This window comes from Fusarium verticillioides, chromosome 11 (assembly GCF_000149555.1).
Source record: "Fusarium verticillioides 7600 chromosome 11, whole genome shotgun sequence".
NCBI lineage: Eukaryota > Fungi > Ascomycota > Sordariomycetes > Hypocreales > Nectriaceae > Fusarium > Fusarium verticillioides.
Window position 1 is genome coordinate 518,746 of NC_031685.1, and position 20,095 is coordinate 538,840.

The 20,095-nt window shown below is 47.4% G+C and overlaps 9 protein-coding genes across 10 annotated transcripts; 5 read left to right on the top strand and 4 right to left on the bottom strand.

The window, feature by feature from the left end:
* Positions 1 to 300: 300 nt before the first annotated feature.
* On the top strand, positions 301 to 3,070 carry FVEG_13018 (hypothetical protein; the record flags this gene model as incomplete). The annotated part of the gene is made up of 4 exons (XM_018902400.1): positions 301 to 1,465; positions 1,518 to 1,939; positions 1,997 to 2,092; positions 2,141 to 3,070. The coding sequence occupies 4 exons, from the start codon at positions 301 to 303 to the stop codon at positions 3,068 to 3,070; spliced, it is 2,613 nt and encodes an 870-aa protein (XP_018761116.1).
* Positions 3,071 to 3,527: 457 nt separating this feature from the next.
* Positions 3,528 to 5,532, bottom strand: FVEG_13019 (hypothetical protein; the record flags this gene model as incomplete). Its single annotated transcript, XM_018902401.1, has 4 exons — positions 3,528 to 4,934; positions 4,996 to 5,070; positions 5,127 to 5,219; positions 5,278 to 5,532. 4 exons carry the CDS (start codon positions 5,530 to 5,532, stop codon positions 3,528 to 3,530), a joined length of 1,830 nt encoding a protein of 609 aa, XP_018761117.1.
* Positions 5,533 to 5,968: 436 nt separating this feature from the next.
* On the bottom strand, positions 5,969 to 7,003 carry FVEG_13020 (hypothetical protein; the record flags this gene model as incomplete). The annotated part of the gene is made up of 4 exons (XM_018902402.1): positions 5,969 to 6,083; positions 6,139 to 6,538; positions 6,597 to 6,892; positions 6,954 to 7,003. The coding sequence occupies 4 exons, from the start codon at positions 7,001 to 7,003 to the stop codon at positions 5,969 to 5,971; spliced, it is 861 nt and encodes a 286-aa protein (XP_018761118.1).
* A 514-nt stretch (positions 7,004 to 7,517) lies between these two features.
* FVEG_17423 (hypothetical protein) lies at positions 7,518 to 8,556 on the top strand (the record flags this gene model as incomplete). The annotated part of the gene is made up of 2 exons (XM_018906665.1): positions 7,518 to 7,883; positions 7,945 to 8,556. 2 exons carry the CDS (start codon positions 7,518 to 7,520, stop codon positions 8,554 to 8,556), a joined length of 978 nt encoding a protein of 325 aa, XP_018761119.1.
* A 421-nt stretch (positions 8,557 to 8,977) lies between these two features.
* Positions 8,978 to 10,816, top strand: FVEG_13021 (hypothetical protein; the record flags this gene model as incomplete). The annotated part of the gene is made up of 7 exons (XM_018902403.1): positions 8,978 to 9,026; positions 9,084 to 9,253; positions 9,309 to 9,528; positions 9,598 to 9,679; positions 9,747 to 9,922; positions 9,979 to 10,646; positions 10,718 to 10,816. 7 exons carry the CDS (start codon positions 8,978 to 8,980, stop codon positions 10,814 to 10,816), a joined length of 1,464 nt encoding a protein of 487 aa, XP_018761120.1.
* Positions 10,817 to 11,536: 720 nt separating this feature from the next.
* Positions 11,537 to 12,588, top strand: FVEG_13022 (hypothetical protein). The gene has a single exon (XM_018902404.1). It carries the CDS (start codon positions 11,631 to 11,633, stop codon positions 12,459 to 12,461), a length of 831 nt encoding a protein of 276 aa, XP_018761121.1. The 5' UTR covers positions 11,537 to 11,630; the 3' UTR covers positions 12,462 to 12,588.
* A 2,161-nt stretch (positions 12,589 to 14,749) lies between these two features.
* FVEG_17424 (hypothetical protein) lies at positions 14,750 to 15,472 on the top strand (the record flags this gene model as incomplete). The annotated part of the gene is made up of 1 exon (XM_018906666.1): positions 14,750 to 15,472. The coding sequence occupies one exon, from the start codon at positions 14,750 to 14,752 to the stop codon at positions 15,470 to 15,472; it is 723 nt and encodes a 240-aa protein (XP_018761122.1).
* Positions 15,473 to 15,829: 357 nt separating this feature from the next.
* FVEG_13023 (beta-glucosidase) lies at positions 15,830 to 16,603 on the bottom strand (the record flags this gene model as incomplete). Its single annotated transcript, XM_018902405.1, has 2 exons — positions 15,830 to 16,152; positions 16,203 to 16,603. 2 exons carry the CDS (start codon positions 16,601 to 16,603, stop codon positions 16,095 to 16,097), a joined length of 459 nt encoding a protein of 152 aa, XP_018761123.1. The 3' UTR covers positions 15,830 to 16,094.
* Positions 16,604 to 17,425: 822 nt separating this feature from the next.
* Positions 17,426 to 19,551, bottom strand: FVEG_13024 (hypothetical protein). Of its 2 annotated transcripts, XM_018902407.1 has the most exons (3): positions 19,117 to 19,546; positions 18,386 to 19,063; positions 17,426 to 18,334 (listed from the first exon to the last, which is right to left on the bottom strand). In XM_018902407.1, exons 1-3 carry the CDS (start codon positions 19,224 to 19,226, stop codon positions 17,743 to 17,745), a joined length of 1,380 nt encoding a protein of 459 aa, XP_018761125.1. In that variant the 5' UTR covers positions 19,227 to 19,546; the 3' UTR covers positions 17,426 to 17,742. The 2 variants fall into 2 exon arrangements, with proteins under 2 accessions (XP_018761125.1, XP_018761124.1); XM_018902406.1 differs by having other exon boundaries at positions 18,386 to 19,551.
* Between the last annotated feature and the right edge of the window lie 544 nt (positions 19,552 to 20,095).

Here is a 20,095-nt window from a genome sequence, read left to right on the forward strand (position 1 = left end):
TCTTTTCTACTTAGCCGTATTACAAGCATTATGCGCTATTGCCAATATGCATGGATTGCATGTAGCTCAGAGCTGGATGACAAACAGAGTGTCACATACTCCCAAAGATTAGCAATCTAGACCATTCCAGAGATAAAAGGTCAAAGAACCATGGCTGATGACCTGGCACCTCCGTAGAGGGATTAATGTCTCTCCAGAAGAGTATAAAGGTACCTCAGGTGGTCTCTTACATCTCAGTCTTCTACATCTTACCTATACAATAGAAGCCAACTCCTATCACTATTATCAATAATTTCGATCATGGAACACAAGAACAATACTATTGAAACCGAGAACAGCACTCCTGAATGGAGAGTTGCCAACTACCAGATTCCAGTGCCTCTTGGCGACTGTTCAGCACACTTTCTCATCGAAAGGAATGGTGTGAATGGACAGCAGGTCAAGAAAGCCTTTCTCATGGACGGCGGCACCAACGCTGGAGGTTACTATGCCTGGGTCCAGATCCTCAAAGGGTTGCGACACATTGACCTCGAACTTGGCACTAAATGGAAGTTTGATAACTGGGTCGTAACACATTGGGACGAAGACCATTATCGTGGCGTGCGCGACTTATTGTCAACTGATCTCGAGCTATTCCGTTTCGTTCAAAAGGGAGAGGGTGATCCTACAGGTCGGACTCCACCATCAACGTTTGCAAAGCAGTATTTCTGTGAGGAGCCTTGGCTCCTTTGTGGCGCGTTGGACCGAGCCATGTTTATCAACCGAAAGAAAGAGCTCGATTACAAATACCTTGAACCATTCATGACGCACAGCGGTCTCACTCTGCACCCCAACCCAGCTCTCCAAGGTTTACCCAAAAAATCCTATACACTTGACGCTCAGACTTCGCGCTCCTGGATCGAGGAAGCAGGACTTCGGTGCATAACGACCCAACCATTGGTCGGCATCGATCTTTTCACCCGTACCCGGCAGTTCAACTCGGACGGCAAGCCTTGCTCTGCAGAGACAGATATTGACAGCACGTGGCGTAACAAGCCAGCTCAGTCAACAGCCCAACCCCGATTTTGCGTCATCGGAGCCGATGGCTATGGTATTGGCATTGGCGATGGCGGTCGCTTTGTGAAGGAGCCATCGCGCAACGAAACGTCAATTCTTGCAATTTTATACTGGCCCGATAATCTTCGCTGCTCCTACTATACTGGGGGTGACGGTAGTCCGGACATGGCCAAGGGAATTGTCAAAGAATGGCTCAGCAAGCATTTTCAGCGAGGAGGTCAGGTTGATTTGATGAAGCTGGACCATCATGGCTCAACCAGGGAGAACCTGGGATCCAAAAAGAAGCCGGCTACTGGCACTAACCCCATCGTTGCCGGTAAGCCGGCAGAAAGTATCACAGATATCCTCATTGAATATCTCAAACCAGAGGGTCTGCTGGTGACACCAGGAACCCAGCATGGACATCCTAGTGAGTCATGCCAAACTTGTTCACTGTGGTATCTCATATTAATACAAAACAGCCTGGGACGTTCTGCTTGCTATTCATAGGTATTTCAGCGATCTCGGTGAGACTGATGGCCTTTTTACTACCAGATCATTTTACTGGTTGGATACAAACAAGCCTGCCTCCATCAAGAATCTCAATTTCAACCACAACGACATTGATTATATGCAAGCCCTTTACAAAAATGTTTACGAAAGTTATAATAAAGATGAAAAGTTGATTACCGAAGAGGGATACGTTTCAACTAGTGACATCGAGACAATTCAAGCAGCCTACGAGGATTTTTATATCAATCAGTACCTCGGCAATGAACATCAGGATGAAGGAGAAGAGACAGTTATGAACGATCTCACTATACTTGATCAACCACATAGAGTGGAGAATCAAGCTGAATTTGAGAAAATGAAGAAACGATACGGCTATCGGCTGAAGAGAGAGGTAAGTTTATGCAAACTTATTCTTTTTACAAATATGTTAGACTAACCATTTAAGCAGGGTACCCCGGGAATTCTCACTCCGAAAGGCAGGATTGACTGGAGTAAGGTTCAGGAAAAGCTTACTACGGAATGCCGAAGTCTTCTACATCTGGAGGTACGTCTGTGTGTTCTCTTTTGCGAGTGGCGCAGCTAAGATTTGAAGGCTGGAAATACAAAACTTGATGCAGCTATAGAAAACTCTACCGTCGGTTATCGTCTTTTCTGGGCCTGGCTTACATGGGCTGAGGACATAGAAGACTCTGTGTTCGATGGGGCTCTGCAATATTCTGATGTTTGCTGGCAGCCTATCATCACCGGCGGCAACCCCCATTACCTTGTAAGTTTTACATTTGCAAACGGCGGGGAAGACAAATTAATCGAGGTCTTCACCGATGATGGCGAGTTTCAGGTCATCAAAGACCAGAATACTGGGGAAGTCTCTCACGTGGCCACTGGCCTTGTCGTGGAGCAGACGGCTCCATGGACTAGACTTGTCTACTCTCCCCTTACCCTCGCCACGATCTTCAACCTACAGCAAGAGGGCGATCAGGCTAAGTTTATAAACGACTCGTTGCTGAAACAGCCGCTCGCGGGTATTAAAACCGATATGAAGCTAGCTATTGAGGTCCTTTTCAATACAAAACCAATCGACTCCACATCTTCGAAACCGAGCAGCAGGAAGGAGATAAAATCGGCCAAAATGCGCATCAACAAGCTTGATGAGGCCATCGAGGATCACATGGCGCTCAAACGTATTGGCCAAGGTGAAGGCTTCCAGAAGAAGCAATGGCTTTTGCAAAATCGACCGGAAAGGGTGAAGAAACCGAAGACAATACTGGCCTCGGAAGGGAATGACGCTTTGATCGTCATGAACAGAATTGCTTTGAAACAACTAACACCCCGGGATCTGAAATGGGCATTTAGGCATGATAAAATACGGTACTTTGCAAGGCACTATGTAGAGATGGGAGGACAACAATGGGGTAAGGACGATGACGGCGGTCCCCAGGTTGACGACAAGAAGTTGGGCGAGATACTGAGAGAGGTGTACTTCCTTTTGTCGAACTTTAAGCCGGTGGGCATTTTTGAATAGGGTACCTGGGCAAGACGTGGCTAAAATGGAATGGACAGCAAAAGGAAAGAAAGATAGTAGAGTTTATAATTGCTAATAGCTATATAACTTTGATTGTGGAGAAATCTTCTTAAGCTATTCGCTTAAGCCTCGTGAGTAATGGTGCCACTTTCATAAATCTCTCCAACGATGTTCTTGCCATTTCATTACTCAAACACTGCTACGCTTTTCGCCATACCAACTCTCTAGAATCTATAACCCTTCACACAAAGGTCACACCGACGTACAATGATATCGAAACATTCTATTGACGTATGAGGATTTAGGTTGTGCTTGCTACTCGCCGCTCGGGTCAACACAAAAGACAGACAGCCTCGGTCAACAAGTCTCATGTGCGAATGAGACCTTGTACGAGATAGAAAAGGTTAATTTGTATTATTGAAGAATCGAATTGGATGAAAATTACTATCTCTACCCTTTATTTCCTGCCCCAGATGACAGCCACTGTCTCAATACATTCTTTACCAGCCTGTCCCATAAATCCCTTCACTGTCCATACTTCAGAAGGTCGATTTCGCGATGGGTTTGAGCTTGCAGCCTCCAAGCCCCACAAGCTATCTTCACGATGGCCTAACGGCCCTGAAACCCAGGCCTCTGTCTTCTTAATTGACTTCTTCTTTGCCGGCGTACTAGGCACAGCCGCTGGCTTTGAATCATCGACACTGGTCTTCACTTCCTCAGACAGAGGCTCTGATGCATACTTGCTCGAAGCCGACTGTTCCTGCTTAGGCTCTTCCTTCTGCTCTTCCACTTCCTCCCGCTCGAAGAAGAATCTGAGACCCAGAGCACACTGCGACTGGCCTGGCCTCTCCTTGATACAAGAAGAGATAGCGACAAGTTGGTCTTTGGCATGATCCGAGGGACTCCAAGTTTGTATCAGTAACCCAGAACCACAGTTGCCATGCTGTAGCTGTTTGCCATTGGTATAGTCCGCGGCTATTCCGGCCAAGACAGACATGTCGTCCAGGTTCTTGAAGTAAAAGTCAACCTTTATAAGTTCCCAATTATCACCAATGTGGTCTAGGGCGTTGAAAGGTGTTCCGCTGGTGTTGGCCAAACTACCCCGTGGATGGGACAAACGATAGCTGTCACCTCGATCTAAATGACTACTGAGGGAGTCAATCGTGGAGATAGGCCAGTGCAGCACCGACGTCCACGCTGCTGAATCGAACAGTGGCATAGCCTTTGGCACGGGGTCGTCAATAGCTGTTTTGCCCCAGATTGGACTGAGCTGCGCAAAGGCCTTCTCAGACTCTTCGAAGGATCCGTAAAAGCCTTTTAGTTCCCAATCGCCGCCGGACTTAGGCTTGGTAGCCTTCAGCTCAAAGGATTTGTTGTATTTGAGTCTCTCCGCTGGTTCCACGATGAATAGGTCACCAGAGGTGGCGATTCGAATCGTATCAACCCAAGCCTTTCCAGCTTCGTCGGCGTGAGCCTCAAGCCAAAGAAGGTTAACCCTCTCGGGGTTATTCTTACGTGCAGCATCGATGTTGAAACTTGACGACTGGTAGGACGACCCTTTAACACCGTGGAATAACACCTGCCCATTCTGGTACAGGAGCTGGATCCCAACAAGGCGCTTTTGGTCATGCCATACGGTGATGTTGGTGATGGAATACGTCTTATCCAAGACTTCCAGATCGTTGAACTGCTGTGCGGAGGACGGAGTGGTGCTCTGGCCATTGACTGAGTCAACTCGCCAATTCTGAGCGAGGTGTCCATATCTCAAGTTGACTCGTTTCTCCAAATCGCAAATCGGCTGACCAGACTGATAGAAACTTGCTCGTGGCGGTGTTGACTCGTTATGGTAGTCTTTCGCTGCTTCCTGTGTACCGTTTCAGTAAACCGTTCGGATAGTCTTAGTAACTACAAAGCATATTACTCACCTCGACACTGCTCGCCAAATGACTTTTGATAGCCTCCTTGTCCACAGGAGTCTTCTTGTCGATCGGTTCGTCGGACTATACAAGGTGTTCACATGAGCTGCGGTTTGTTGAGTGAAGAGACGTGTGCATACCGGTACTAGCCTTCTGAAGATACTAGGTGCAACGTATTGCCAGATACGGGTGGCATCTGTAGCGATCTGGGGATCTAGACTGACAGCCTTGACCTAGAAATCATTAGCCATTAACAGATTGTAGGCTTCACAGTTTCTTTGGGGCGCTAACCTCTCTGACAATCTTAATCATCTCGAACCGACAATCGCGCTTCGCATGATCTAGCCCATAGAGATCAGCAGTGTAGGGCTGGAGAGCGTTGGCAGGCATGGGGGGCTCGAGCACTATGTCGCGGAACTGGCTTGGGTTTTCAAGCATAGTCTTTTCGGCTTCTTTGAAGGCTTTCAGGCGCTCCTCATAACTCTTGGCAAAAGACTCCCGATAGGTGGCAAGGCCGTCTTGTTCTTCGGCTTTCTTAACCGTCATGAGACCTTTGTCAACTGCGGCGATTCCTGGCGACAGAATTAAGTACTAGGTAGGTATATCTTGCGTTGAAGGTTGGATAAGTGGGACTAACTCTCTTGGATTTGCGACCAGATGTATTTGTAGTCCTGTCCCCATTAGTTGTGCTGTCGATAGTCTCTGGTCCCACCTACCATGTACGCGTCGAGTAGCGAATTAGTATAGATGCCAGCGTTCTCGTAGTCTAATGGTGATCCTCTGAGTGTAGCCTCGTGGAAGCTTCTCAGAGAGGTGTACTTGGTCAGAATAGCACTACATTGGGAACATATCATTAGCATGTAACTCGTTCAATCCTCTGCAAATCAACCAAATACCGATATCACAAGGTCACATACTATGTTCTCTGGGGGCCTAGAGATATGTTAGCGCTGTACATTGTATTATACAAACTTCTCCAATATCACATACACGCGGCAACCTTGTCTGGAAAGTCCATAGCGACTCTGGTCAGGCTCTTAATGTCCCACTCGTTGATACTATCTGGTTTAATATCGCCACCTCCTGACCAGTTCACTCTGGCAAGCATAAGGTCAGCAACCACTCCATCTGCTCGTGGGCAAGCCAACTTACGTGATTGTTGTTGTGTAATTCTGTTTCTCTGTGCCGGTTTTGAAATTAGCCTTGATTTTACCTTTGATATCTAGACCTGAAATCTTGGCTCCAGCTGATATCTCGCCTCCGGCATCCAGCAAGGCTTTATCGTCAGTTCTCTCACACGCAACCAGTGCATGAAATATACCACCTTCTAGGAATCCTGATATGAAGCAGTCCCCGTATACCTCTTGAAAGCGGCTCTGGTCGATATTGGCGATAGGAGTAAACTGCGTGACTTGCGGAGCCTCGAGACGTTGGTTTGTTACATTGACTGTGATGTCGTATGTAGCATCCGACTGTTTCAAGGCTTTATCGTCAACATAGTGTCCCGCGACCTTCACGCTACCAATCGCGTCCACGTTGACAGACAGTGCTCCTGGATACGGCACAGGCCCCGTTAATTGATATCCAGATCAAGGACTGTTGGTGCATACCGCTGATGTCCAATTTCTTGGTGACTTCGCTCACAGAATCCACAAAGCTTGCATGCCAGTCTACAACCTGGCTGACGACATTTTGGTTATCATTGCCAACACCAATCTTCTTTTGAACAATAGAATCTGTGCCTTTCTGGGTCGACAGAATACCAGATTCCGCTCCAGAACCTGGAAGAGACTTTTGGGCGGGAGGATTCTGCTTGGTGTCTTTCAGATCACTCTCGGTAGCAGGTCGTCCACTGGGTAATCTGACAACGTCATTACAGCAAAGCTGCTGCGTATAGCTATTGAATCTGTTGATAAACTCTCATATAAGCGCCTGCGCAATCATTTGGGTACTCAAGGAGTACTCACCCCATACCTAGCCGCATGGCCTCATTGTAAGGTGCCAGCATCAACGCCATGTTGAAGTGTTCGGGGAGTCTCTCTGTGGCTTTGGCACTGAAGATAACGAGTGTACCTAACTAGTTGAACACTGGGGGGGCTTAGGAAGGGATTTGATGCTTTATTTTATGGTCTGTAAGCTCCAAGCAGGTGTAGGACCATATTGCGCTCTGGTATTCTCCAACCAGGCTTTTCTGGTCCATCTGTTGGTATGTAGAATCTGTACTTGGCGCTTGACTCTTGGCGTTCTTTGTTTCGCTTGACACTGGTCAGCTCGCCTAAGTTCACGCGGCTAACCAGATCTAGACACAGGTTGGCATCCGCATGATGCGACAGCTATCACAAGGGGTTGCGGTTCATGGACAGGCGGGGGCTTGCGGGGCTGAACGCGCTACTGATAAACTATTAAACGCCTTAGACACTTGACAGCAGCTGAAATACCAAACAGACTTGAGCCATCTACAAAGCACAATTGACTCCCCAGCATGCTTGACTGCAGCTCGTACATCATCACTTTTCTTTGCCGCCCCGAAAATGACCTTGGAAACAGATTTCCCACAAAACCCGACCCAGCCATCACTGCGCTATGCGGCCTCGACCCAGATGCCCCTTGCACTACCCTGGACCAATGCTTATATTCAGGTCGGGAAATGCTTACTTGAGTCACGAGGCTCGCAATTCGGCTTCGGCGAGGAAATGGCCTTTGGAATGGACTCCCTCCTTGCAACGCCTCTCATTTATACAGAGACACGTACGGGAGTCGTCAACCAAGCCACGGTCAGTGGTTCCAGCAATTCTCACCGCGACTTGTCAGCAGACATTGCTGGGTCTATCGGTGGGTCAGTGATGGGCGGGTCAGCCAGGGGTCAGTATAGCAAGAACTCAAACCAGGATGAAAGTGTAAGATGCATCCCCTAGACTATGGTCCTAGATCAGGAATAGCAGCTCAGCTTTCTTTTAGCACAACAAAGCAAGTGTTCACACTAGCTTCCGCTGCGGGAAAGTCACCCTAGCCCATTTTCCTAGCCTCTCCGAAGATGCCACTCGCATCCTCCGAACCTCTGATGATCCATGCGCCGCCTTTCGCGACAAATTCGGAGACTATTTCGTTGGTGGCTACATTCTCGGCGGCACCAACTCAACCGTCATGTGGGGTGCCGGAGCGTCACAAGGCGAGTCAGAGCGCCTCGATATCTCATTTGAAGTGCATTTATTATTTCTCAGCTACGAAGACAGCATCAAAAAGAACGACGCCAATTATTCGTCAACGGGGGCGGCAAATCTGGCCGCTTTCGATTCGCTGGACGCATACCAGGCAAAGGTCGAAGCCAGCAATTACGGCAGCTACAAAACAGCAGTAGAGACCTCAATTGCCAATAGGCAACGTGGAGCAGAACTGCAAGGGCGTGTTTTGGCTAAGCTGAAAAGCCTGGATCTAGGCCCCAGCGGATCACAGCTGCCTTGGGAAAAATGTGACGAACTTTGCAGGTCTGGTCTGGTTTTGGAATTGTTGATGCTCCCTTGGGCTGGACTCCGAGACTATAGAGACGCCATCTGTGCGCCAAGAGAATGACCCGGAGCTGAGTGAGGGTTAGATAGTAAGTGGAAAGTGGCTTTTCTCCTACAGCTGAAAACTAGATTGACATGGCAGCTGAAGCCTAAACCAATTCTGATAGTGACTCGTGGTAAACTCAATACAGTATTAGAAGATCATACGAGTGAGAGTTATTTCAGCTATCCTTATCGCAGAAACTATACCACATTTGTAACCAGGCGCAAGTATTGGAATGCCTCTGGGTTTGTCACAATGACAGGCATTCAGTCCATAGCAGGCACCTTAAACCTTTACCTGTCTGACAAAAGCCTTATCAAACTGCCAAATATGTTCGTGTAGCCTGCTAGATCACTTCTCAACTCTATCCCCCAATCTCAATGCTCGCACTTTCTCAGCGTATCTCAGATCTTGGAGAACTGTACTTGTAATCAATTACGAAATGGCAACCCTTCTAGCCCCCTTTAACACAGCCATGCAGCTGGGAACTGGTTTATACTTCCGCCCCAGCCTCCTGATGACATACCGCTAATACAGAAACTTCAAAGGCTTCAATTCGTTTACTCAACAAATCTGTGTCAATGGGGCTGTTACATCCTCCAAAGATGGTAGCGTTCCAGACAAGAAAGACCTAGATCCAGAGCAACCTGTTGCCCAGGATGTTGTCTACAAGACCTCAATCGTTGATAAGGTCACAGATGTGACCAACGAGATGAATGTAAGTTGTATGGAGCTCTCGCTTTACTGTAGACCTAATCATATACATATCACAGGTCAACGCTGCCTTTTCAATCAAATATGACGCATTTGATGCCAAGGGCAAAGTTGGATTTTTAAATACCTCCAAGGTTAAGGAGGCAGATGCAACATTCATGATCTCTGTCAAGGTCGTGAACCAAGTCATCTACGACCATTCCCTGATCAATTTCCAGCCTATCGAAGGCATCAGTGCTGAGAACTTTACTGAGGTCTACGGTGACTGCTTCGTGTCCGGTATGTCCCCTATTACTCACGACTACCATATGTTGGCTTGCGGAGTGATATTGACAATTAGGTGTACAGGGTATCAAGAGGGCGGCACATTCACTGCTGTTATTTCCGTCAAGGCAAGGACTGAAGACAAATCTCGTGAAATCAAGGCAAAGTATGCATCCTACTCGATCTTCTCATCCAAGTTGTTGTACGGTTGATGCTAAATTTGAGTCTCGCAGGGCCGCAGCTAAATTCACAAAGACCAAGGAGGCAACAGAGGCTGAAGGGGAGAAAGACGCCACAAACAGAGGTGCCTTGGCTATCGATTTCAGGAAAGACGACATGAGCTTTCTAGATGAGAATGAGACTACTATCTCCGTCAGTTACACTGGTGGTGGCCAGGGTCTCAAGGAGCGTGAGTTTTGGGTAGAGCCTTGCAGCCACAATTGACAGCTGACAATCTGTGTTTAGCTGGCGAGGACTGGACATTCGAGACCATGCGTAAAGCCGCGCTGCAATTTCCTCACCTTGTCGCCAAGACTCCCATGCGCACCCATGCGATTTTGACCAAGTATACTGCTCTGCGCAGTTACCATGCCCACTTCGGTGGGCTTAAGATGCCCGCTTTCGAGATGGCTGGTGTGTATTCTACTATCCTCCAGGAAGCATACCTTGACTACAAGACCATTGCCAAAAACCTCCAAGTCTTGGCATATGATGTGTCTGCAGGACAGAGCCGACTTATCTCTGCTTCCGAGAATAGGAAGAAGATTGAAGAAGCGGCCAAACCTGCTACACCCGCTGATGCGAATGGTACAGTTGTCGCCACTCCGAGTTCCAGCACCAGTAACGATGGTTCAGATGCTGAGCCTACGTCCAGCAATGATACGTCTGTCCAAAAGGTTGAGGAGCAAAAGCAGCAGCCAGGAGATCGCCCGTACATCTGGAAGCCTTTCAATGTTAACAAGGACTTTCCTCCGACTCTTCAAGGTCTGGAAAACGCACGCAGTATGGTTCGTATGATCCTGATACGCATCGTTCAAGAGATCAACATCTTGACCAAGTTCCCTGAGGCTGCAATGGATGAAGACAGAATCCAGCCCCATATCAGTCCCTTTCTCTTCAAAGAATTCCTCCCCGTAAGTACCGTTCAACTTTCACTTATGTCTGTCTGATGATAGACACTTTACTAATGCGCATCTGTGGTTAGGTCGGGGAACCTATTAAGAAGGAGTTAGAGGATGAGAATGATCTGGATCAAGTGAACCGCCAAGTTAACATGATCAGGAAGGCGGGCGGACGAATGTAGGCTGTAACTAATAGGATTTTGCGTCTTGCCTCTTAATCTCATTTGATAATTAATGCATTTCATTTGCGAATTCTACATGTCGTCATACTCATGATAATGCTGACTCGCCCCATCATCGGCTTCGCATATTCCAGATTGATTGATTTAATTACTTATGTGAGCACAATAATGGGAAGAAGGCCTTTGAGTCGGCGTGAATCATCTGGATTTCGAGAAAGCCACCGACAATGATGCATGATTTATTTGATGCTGTTTTTGACAGGTCACAAACAGTAAGTGAAACCTGGTTATACGCAGAGCCAACAATGGACCATTCCAGATCCTACAACGAGCCCTATAATGAGAACAAGGGGCATCATGTGTACCTACTGCTTCACGCAGGAATTTAGGCCGGACTAAGTCACGCTCATGCGATAACACTTGGGAAGAGTGCCCCAGAGGGCGTGCACAGTTTTTGGCCGCCACTTTGTAGCTGAAAGCTGAGATCTAACCTCTTTCGTATGTGATTCAGGTCTCCAAGAAAGGCTTCATGCAGTCAGGCTGTTACAAGACAATAACGTAGAAACTATCGAATTCGTTCATTCCACGGCATTGTAGTTTCCAGGCAGCGCGTGACGTATAGTTGATGATGTAGGTCGGCACATGAACTGATTTTTCAGGGTCAGGGAGCCCCCCCAGCCCAACTCTGAATTTTTGAACTTCATTGCTCTTCAGTTTCTCCACTCCACAACGTCCGAATTCAAAATTTGGAAATACTCACATCCCATAATTGCTCTTGCTAATATTTCAATCGCACACCGGAAACTTGTATAAGATGGCAATCAATGAACATCGTGATCCCAGCGGCGCAAATGACGCGTTAGTCTCTGAACTGGGACCAAATGATCACAACAGCAACATTGCTGCGGCTAGAGTCGCGAAAATTGCGGCGGAAAAGGCCAAGAAAGACGCTGCAGATAAGGCAGCTGCTGACGCCAAAGCCAAAGCTGCAAAGGATGCCGACGATCTGGCCGCATGTCGAGCCGAGATCATCACACTGAAAGCTCAGCTTCAAGAAGCGCAACAACTTGCCACTACGAGCAAAGCCCAGAGCACAGAAGCGAAGTCAACTACCGACGTCCTTCAACGTGATCTGACAGCCAAGTCAAGTGAGCTAGCTGCCGCCAGATCCGAGATCGACAATCTCAAGACCAATTCGTCCAGCTTGAGCAACCGGGTATCGCAATTATCATCATCAAACGAGCAACTGCAGTCACAGTTGGATCAGCAGAAGAGCAACTCATCAAGCCTCAGCAATAAGGTGTCGGAATTGTCATCATCAAATGCGCAGCTGCAGTCGCAATTGGATCGATGCAAGCTGGAGCGAGATGCCAACTGGAACGAACTCCAGCAGCGCAAGTCGGAGCTGGACAATGGGGATGTTACAGTTCGCCAGATTACATATGGTGGTAGAGACTTGACAAGTGACGGAAACATCGCTTGGAAAGTCAAAGAGCGCGTTCGTAACGGATGGGGAATTCCATTTACGAATGACTTCTTTGGTTGCGATCCTCAGCCAGGAAGTAGGAAGTATGGAGTAGTGCGATTTTGCAGGTCTCGCAAGGTTGAGGGATGGGAATTTGAAGAGAAAGCAAGTGTCCCTTAAAGCCTAATCGTTAAGATTCAGAAACAATGCAGATAAAATCTATTTAGATTCTGTAGTTACGCATTTCCTTTACATTGGGCATTTGCCCTTGAGATTCAATGACAAGTCAATTGTGATATCGCCCCCGACATTTTATATATACCATTTCAGATAGCCAGACTTTCCAACTCGTACCACGCTACCTTACGGTAGCTATAGGGAGTACGATCAACCAATGGCCTAATCTTTATCTCTGCCAATGCGAGGAACCAAGCTTTCAGATAACTAGGGCTTCTCTTGGCCAGCTCAAGTCATATCCTATCCTGCTTCCGAAGCGGCTGAGGGTCGACCCAGTACGGACTGCCTGTAGGCCAGGTCGTATCTATTCAGCCTGCAAGTCGGGAACTATTCACGGTTCCAGTTCCTCAGTCTAGGCCTGCTAAGCGAGCTTGGTTGGGTCACCCGCAAGATCGCTTCAGCCAGCCCCCCATCAGCTTCTACATATCGTTATGGACTTACTCTAAGTTCGGGTCAAACAAAGGGCCAAGTAATCTGCTAGTCCAGCTAGCTATACAGTATGCAAGGTTTTGGAAAAGGCAGTAGGTGACTGCAATACAGCGCCTCGTCACACGGAGTTAGCCCGCGAAAAAGCTTCTTCGAGTCAAAGTCACGCAATATTGCCATTCCATCTCATTTCAGCCAGCCACAGTTGTTCCGAAAGCTGTGTTCGATAGCTCAGTAGGTTCAGCTCTGAGGTTATTTAACGCATTTGGGAATCCAGACAACCCCCTTCACGTACAACATCCCCTATTTTACTACTCAGCCAGCCACGAAAGTGCATGTCGCACGATCAACCTACATTTTCAGTTTATGGTCAACTTAGCTTGCCACTAATGGCAACCATGTCCGCGCAGCATTTGCTCAACATGTGATGTGGCTTGGTGGAGTGATATTGTTCGGCTCGGAATGTCTGCGTTGTATCAATCAGCAAGCCTTGCCATGGTTACAGATCACTGTCTGGGTCCATACGCGCAGCAGGTGGTGGTTGTCATCATGTCGCATTGCTAGTACAGACCATATGTCACGGTAGCTAGCCTCTGCTCTCAACAAGATATAATATGTATTCGGGTTATGCCAATTATGACGGGTATGTAATGAAGTACTTGCCGTGATAAGTCCACAATCCTTACCATTGTCAATTTCGACTTCTTTCTAAGCTACCGCACCAGAAACCGCCTGCAAGTTCCAATTCGACATTATGTTTTCCGTCAAATTTGAATCCTAGATCACACAAGTAGGTCTAGCTTAGAAGCTATGGTGGCAAATTTAAGCTTATAGATGTTGCAACAGCCTTTGGCAAGTGTGATCATGGTTGATGTGAATGAGGGGGACTGTTATGTCGTTGATCTAGTGGACTCACAAAGTCCTCTTCACGAACTGGAAGCGTTTACTGATCGACACTGGTTCTGAACATGATTCTCGGCTTGGCAATATCTGCTGGGCATTGGGGGATGTATCTGTTACAGATACGTGGTCGCTAGAAGAGGTCCATTCCTCCCGAACGACATTTCGAAAGGTTCTCTGAAGGCCTCGACATTATCTTGACATGGACCGTGTTCCCACAGGAAATCGAGCCTATCCCTGTTGACAATGGAGGCTTGATCGCTGTGCCCGACGAGTTTCCCCCGATAAGTTTCCCATAGCTAAAGAAGGTGTAGAAGAGCTATCTCAGTACTGTACACAGCGTCAATCCCCTTCTAGACGTCGCCGTTCTCGACCAGTATGTTACAAAGGTGTCCGAAAATGGGTTGGACTGGACGAGGCAGACACGCCTGTCGCCCTTGTTTGCGCCATCGGCGCCTTATGTCAGGACCCGAAAGTCGAAACACCCAGAAGTAGCAACAGTTGGGATCTTGAGCAGAACACCGACATTGCTTATCGGTACTGGAGCGTTGCATGTAAGCGGACTGACATGACCTGCAGCATCTGGTTCATGTGTAATCTATAGCCACTCGAGGCCTGGAGGTACTTTACAATGGCATGGAATTCCTGCTACTCTGCAATATGGGCCAGATAAGACATGCAAACACGATCAACAGTGATGTAGATGCTCACACAGCTTATAGGGAACCCTCTTTACCTGTCGGGCCATAGAATTCCCCTTGCAGTCCTCAAGCAATCAAGCAAAGCATTATCTACACTGTATACAAATCAGTAGTATAAGTGAGAAGCTATGTCTCTATGTACTGGACTAATAGATCTGTCTGTACAACGAGTTTCGCTACGAGATACCCAGCCTGCCTGGTTCGATGCTAGAACACATTGAGGGTCGTCTCACGTTTCCGTCCCCACCAGCAGCGAATTGTCTGTTTGACGAGACAACAGCGTGGTATTACTTCCTCGCGGACATCGCCACCCGGCGTTTGATCAACCGCATCATCGATGCCAAGGTCGAAATATCGGCGTGTCCTAGCGAAGCGCAAGCCAGGTCTTTGCTACGATTGTACGAGGGTTTTGGCTCACAGCTGCAAGACTGGTATCTATCCCTTCCACCAGAAATATCGTTTCCTCCGCCGGATGCAACTACCGCACTCGAGCCAAACATTTACAAAAGCATCCTTCGTTCGAGGTATCTCTTTATCAAGGAGCTTTTGTGCCGGCCGTTCGTTCGGCTGTGTCTCAATTATGACCTTGAACTTTCCAGTGCTCTGGAAGATGAGATAGTCAGTATAGCTTCCCAGGGTCTTCAGTATCGCGCCTGGAGACTCAAGGCTATGGACCGGATGAACAAGATCGATCATGGACTGTGGATATGGATTCGGAATAGTACAGGTTGTTCCATGATACTCATTGGCGCTGCTCGGAGCCTCCAGTTCCAATCTACCACTGTATCTCGGCGACTGGTTCTTCCTCAAGACTGGCGCGAGATTGTTGTTTCCTTTTTAAATGGGCTTGAGAAGTATGCTCGCGAAACGAGAGGGGGCGTAGCTTCACTCTATCGACTTGGGAGATGTGGTCTTAACGGGTTCTAGCCAGGCTCAACAGAGCTCATCTGACAGTTCTGAATAGACCACACAGTACCGCAATCTGATAAATCGAGTGATCTATTCTAGCTGATACTTTTCTCCTGTTGTTAGACGTTCCCCGTATTTGTAAAATATAACAATCATGATAATCATGGCGTTAGCCTTCCGAGTGCTGCCTTGGTGGTCCGTTTCCACTGCTCCAGAGTGGTGGTTCTACAAAGAACAAAAGAAGAAGTTATTGCTACAGCTATAAATGTAATGGTTGCTAGAGAGACATTATCATCCTGTTTACTACAGGGTCTACTCAAAGTCCACTCCATCTGGTAGCCTCCTCTACATGCAGATCCCCCTCAAGCAAAATCTTGCTACGACTCGATCCTACCAGTACTCTGTACACGCCTCTCTTACTCACCCAGCAATGTAATTCTTCATACCAAAATGAAGGAGCAAATCTATCCAGTGAAATCTCAGCCCTCTTCGTCTCACCAGGCTGCAAAAGGGTTTTGTTAAAACCCTTCAACTCCTTTCTGGGTCTCTAGATTGAGGATGTAGTATCTTCAGCAGCGATGTAAAGCTGGTAGACTTCTGCTCCGGCAACGGAACCAGAATTGGTGATCTAGAAGCTCACTTATGAGGATTCGACGTGCAGCTTATCGTAGGTAAATGTGGTATAAGATAGACCGTGTCTGTGAATGTTAGTCAGTTTGTCCTGCAGAGTCTTGTCGTCTTCACTCACCCAAAAGGATATAGCACGTCTCGGTCAACCTTTTCGTGGTATTGGTACCCAACGTAGATATCTTCACCATATATAACGCGTCCCCTCTCGCTACCAAAGTTCAAAAAGATTGACGTGTCCTGTATGCGACGCGGAAACGAGAGCGGGAGCTTTCCACTAGGGCATGTTGCGCCGAACAAGACATCAGCAATGCCGTTTCCAGTCTCGTTTCCAGCTAGCCAAGCATGTAAATGAGTCTTGGCCCGTTCAACCCAGAGCAAGTTGAACGGAGTGCCGCTCTGCGTCACAACAATGGCGTCTGGAACCGCTGCTAGAACGGCCGATGCAAGGCGAGGAAGCGATCCAGGAAGTTCCATGTGAGGCCTATCGAAGCTCTCAGATTCTTGAGTCGGGCACGTCATCATTGGTCGTTCGTTTCAAAGCCACGATTGTATAAAGATGTGCGTGTTGGGGCGATAGAATAACTCAAGGATGAGCAATGCCCAAAACGGGCTAAGGCAGTTAATTACCCAGCTTATATATCTTGTGAAGCATAAACATTAATGGATTCATGCGTTCAAAACATCGGGGATGCCCCCGATGGAATCGAGTCAGTGGGGAAGTATCGGGGAGTCTCGCTGATCAGCCAAGAGTCATATGGTAAAGATGATCAACTGACAAACGACCCTCGCACCACCCTTTCTACTACCTGTTTCAAGTTAGAACATCCTACATTCGGCTCGTCAAGATACCGCTGTACCGGCACTGCACCCCGCGACCGCGCCCCTCCATGTCTCAGGCAGCGTCACGCTCTGCACAAGACGAAAATCTTCATCATCTTCTGCCAGGCGCCGGGCCTTGTCGGCAACTGCCAAGATCAGCGCAGCGCTTTTCACCACTCGCATACTGTACCAAGTCACTTGATGCCGATGTCCCGCGACCTAATCGTGTTTCAAGAAGCAGAACAGTACACATTGCCATGTGTAGGAGCTGATTATGCTCCCTGCAAGATTCTCGGCTTAGTGCCAGCAAGTACCATCTCGGACAGATTTGGACGAATGGCGCCTACCTCCATTAGCCTTGTGTCGATTGTGACTCGCCTACTAGAGTATATATCCAGAGCGTAGCCTCCTGGATCTCCTTCCATGAGTAATCTGTGTTCGCTTCAATGGGTTCCATCAGCCTGAGGCGAAAGATAGAGAACGACAGTAACATCGATATAGACTTTGTAATCGTAGCGACTTGGCACGTCGACAAAGAGTCATAATTCTTGAGCATCCAGATAAATATCTCCAATATAAGACACCTCAGATTCTCCTACTTTAAATGCATGTAACTTGAAACTAACAAACGAAAAGCTTTTGGTGAGTAAAATACGTTTGCAAGACATATTGGGCACACAAAACATGGATTTCCAAGATCAATTCATGCATTTAACGACTAAACTAGTTCTCGGCTAAGCACTATGGGAAAGATAGAGCGCGGCGCAACGCCTCGAGCTGCAGGTGTTCATTGTATCGTCACGGCATTAGTAAATATGCTGTATAGGCATGGAAGAAACTCACTTGGCAAATGCCTCCTTCTGTGCATATAGTTGTACTTCTTCGTAGGTGAGCAACCGTTGGCATTTTTGAGACGGACAACGGATGTCGTCGCAGGCGGTCTTGTCTAGCCGCTCCACCTGGGATCCAATATGCTTTTGTAAGCAAGACGTGCAGAAGTCGATTGAATGTTTGCACCTTGCACGCAGTATCTTGGGGAATCGTGAGATCTTCCATACCCAATCACCATCGAATTCAGTACAGACTTCGATCCATTCATCGACAGCATCATAGGAGACGTTATAGATAGATTCCGCACAGATGATGCAGGCAATGGGAGTCTTCTCAACCCGGAGCAATTGTGTGAAGATAGGGACCTGTAATGTTTTCCGACCGTCGTCGATGTTATATAGTTCAACATGGCTGAAGTCTTCTTTCAACAGCGATCCAGCCCTTCGAGCTGGGCGTCGATATCTCGGGTCAAAGGGCGAATGCATTAAGCCATTTCTCATCATCTTGAAATGCAGGCGTGCTGCCACGTGTCTGGCTTCTGAGGTGACTCGGGGTTCAATAAAATAAAGGGTTTGCATTAGCTGCAGAATCGTGTCGTAACTGTCCAGGATTAGTTGTTTTGTTGTTTCCAGGCTATTGACTGTAGCTTACATTCTGATCACCGAGAATTCGGCCTTTTCATTCTCTAGGTACTGCAATACCTGCAACAAAGAGCTGCGATCGTTTATGTGAACTCCTGCAGGGGAGCAGCCACAAGGACATGGCAAGTATACCTCCAAGTCTTGAGCTTTCCACCAAGTCTCTCTCAATCGTGCTAAAGACGAGAAAATTGATTTGAGAAAGCAGGCTGAACAGACAGGATTTTGGCATCCCAACCTGAGGTCCCTCTCGATGAATTCGTTAAGAGGCCTAGGCTTCGAGAAGCCAGCAGCTTGCTTGAACCTGACTTTCTGGCACACACAGCAGGTGACGAGTATGACCAACTGCAGAGCTTCACTACCAAGCCATTTTTCGAATGTGGTGTAAATATAGAGAGCTTCATCAGCATTCATCGGCCTATCGAGGGTCCCTTTGAGCTCCTTAGCCATTTGAAGTGGGATAGGCATGGAAGGATGAGAGTCTTGGGCAGTCGAAAGCGGCGGGTTCAGTAGTTTGTTCACTATGACGGATCTGGGCGTGGTCATTGATGTCTTTGGCTGCTTCAACTGCAAAATCTGACTCTGAAGGTCCTCGACAGCATACGCCATAGCCTTCGTGTCATGAAGAGCGTTCTGCAAGTCGTGATTTGAAGTCAAGACCCTTGATCGTAGAGAGACTGATTCGTTCATCCTATCGTAATACCTCGAAATCAGTAGCTTATTCTGGCTAAGTAGATTACTGACGGTCTCGTGAAGACTTTCAATTTGTCTTTCTTGGCTGCAGAAAATGGCAGCCAAATCGCGATCGGAGAGTTCATCGAGAACTTGATTATCGAAACCCGGGTTTTTGGCATTGGATTGGTTCTTCAACATTTGTTGCATTCGGAGCGGACTTTTCTCTGGTATTTTGAGGAATTGTATGGGTTCTTCCTCTGGAGGATGTTGTTCATCCATGAAGGGCTCGGGGCGAATGTGTCGTACTTTGGTCCTTTTCTTCACAATGGAAACTTGAATTTTGGGATTAGAAGATTATTCCAAGTAGTAAACTAGATATGTTGTTTTCAGTCGAGACTTGTGGCCCAGCGCTTATTGTCCTACACTAAAAGTAATAGATATACATAACTGGGCTTGAAGTTAGGGATGGATAAAGGTGGAACCGGAAGGCATGCTCTTCGGTCGGAAGATCAACAACAAGGAAGATCAAATACCATCATTTAAATGCCATTATAAACTACCGGGGTTTTGGTGACTTTGTTACGTCATGTCTTAGAATTGGTGCGCTAGAAGCCAAGTAGTAACAAGGGTCGGTCTAACTAATGACTAGAAGTGGGATGACATAGATGTGCTCAGAGCGGCACAAACTGCTCGTGATTGGTCCCTCGTTACTGTGTCTTTTATCGGCATAAAAATGCATTCTTTGCTATGGCTAAAGACACGGAATACTGCCAATAGTGCCATAGTAATGTATTATTTACATGCTGACTCTTTAGACTAATAGATGTCCCTTCTAACGACATGGGCTGTTCTTCTGGAAATAAATGACGAGGTTTATGTTAGGAATGAGGTTTCCGTGTTTCTTAGAACTACGCTAGACTTAAATAGATCTCTTAAGTTCCTTTCTTTAGGCCCACACCGAAGAGCGTGGTTGGCTTGTTAATAGCACAATTGCTCTGTTACATGATGCGAGGGCGTCAGTAGCATACGGCGGCACTGACAAGCTCCA

Bases quoted from the DNA above. Each gene is read 5' to 3' on its own strand.
- FVEG_13022 (XM_018902404.1), top strand. From the start codon at position 11,631: ATGGCAATCAATGAACATCGTGATCCCAGCGGCGCAAATGACGCGTTA.
- FVEG_13024 (XM_018902406.1), bottom strand. From the start codon at position 19,326: ATGGATGAACAACATCCTCCAGAGGAAGAACCCATACAATTCCTCAAA. The intron at 18,335-18,385 runs GTAAGCTACAGT...AATCCTGGACAG, and splicing joins GAATTCTCGGTGATCAGAAT to TTACGACACGATTCTGCAGC.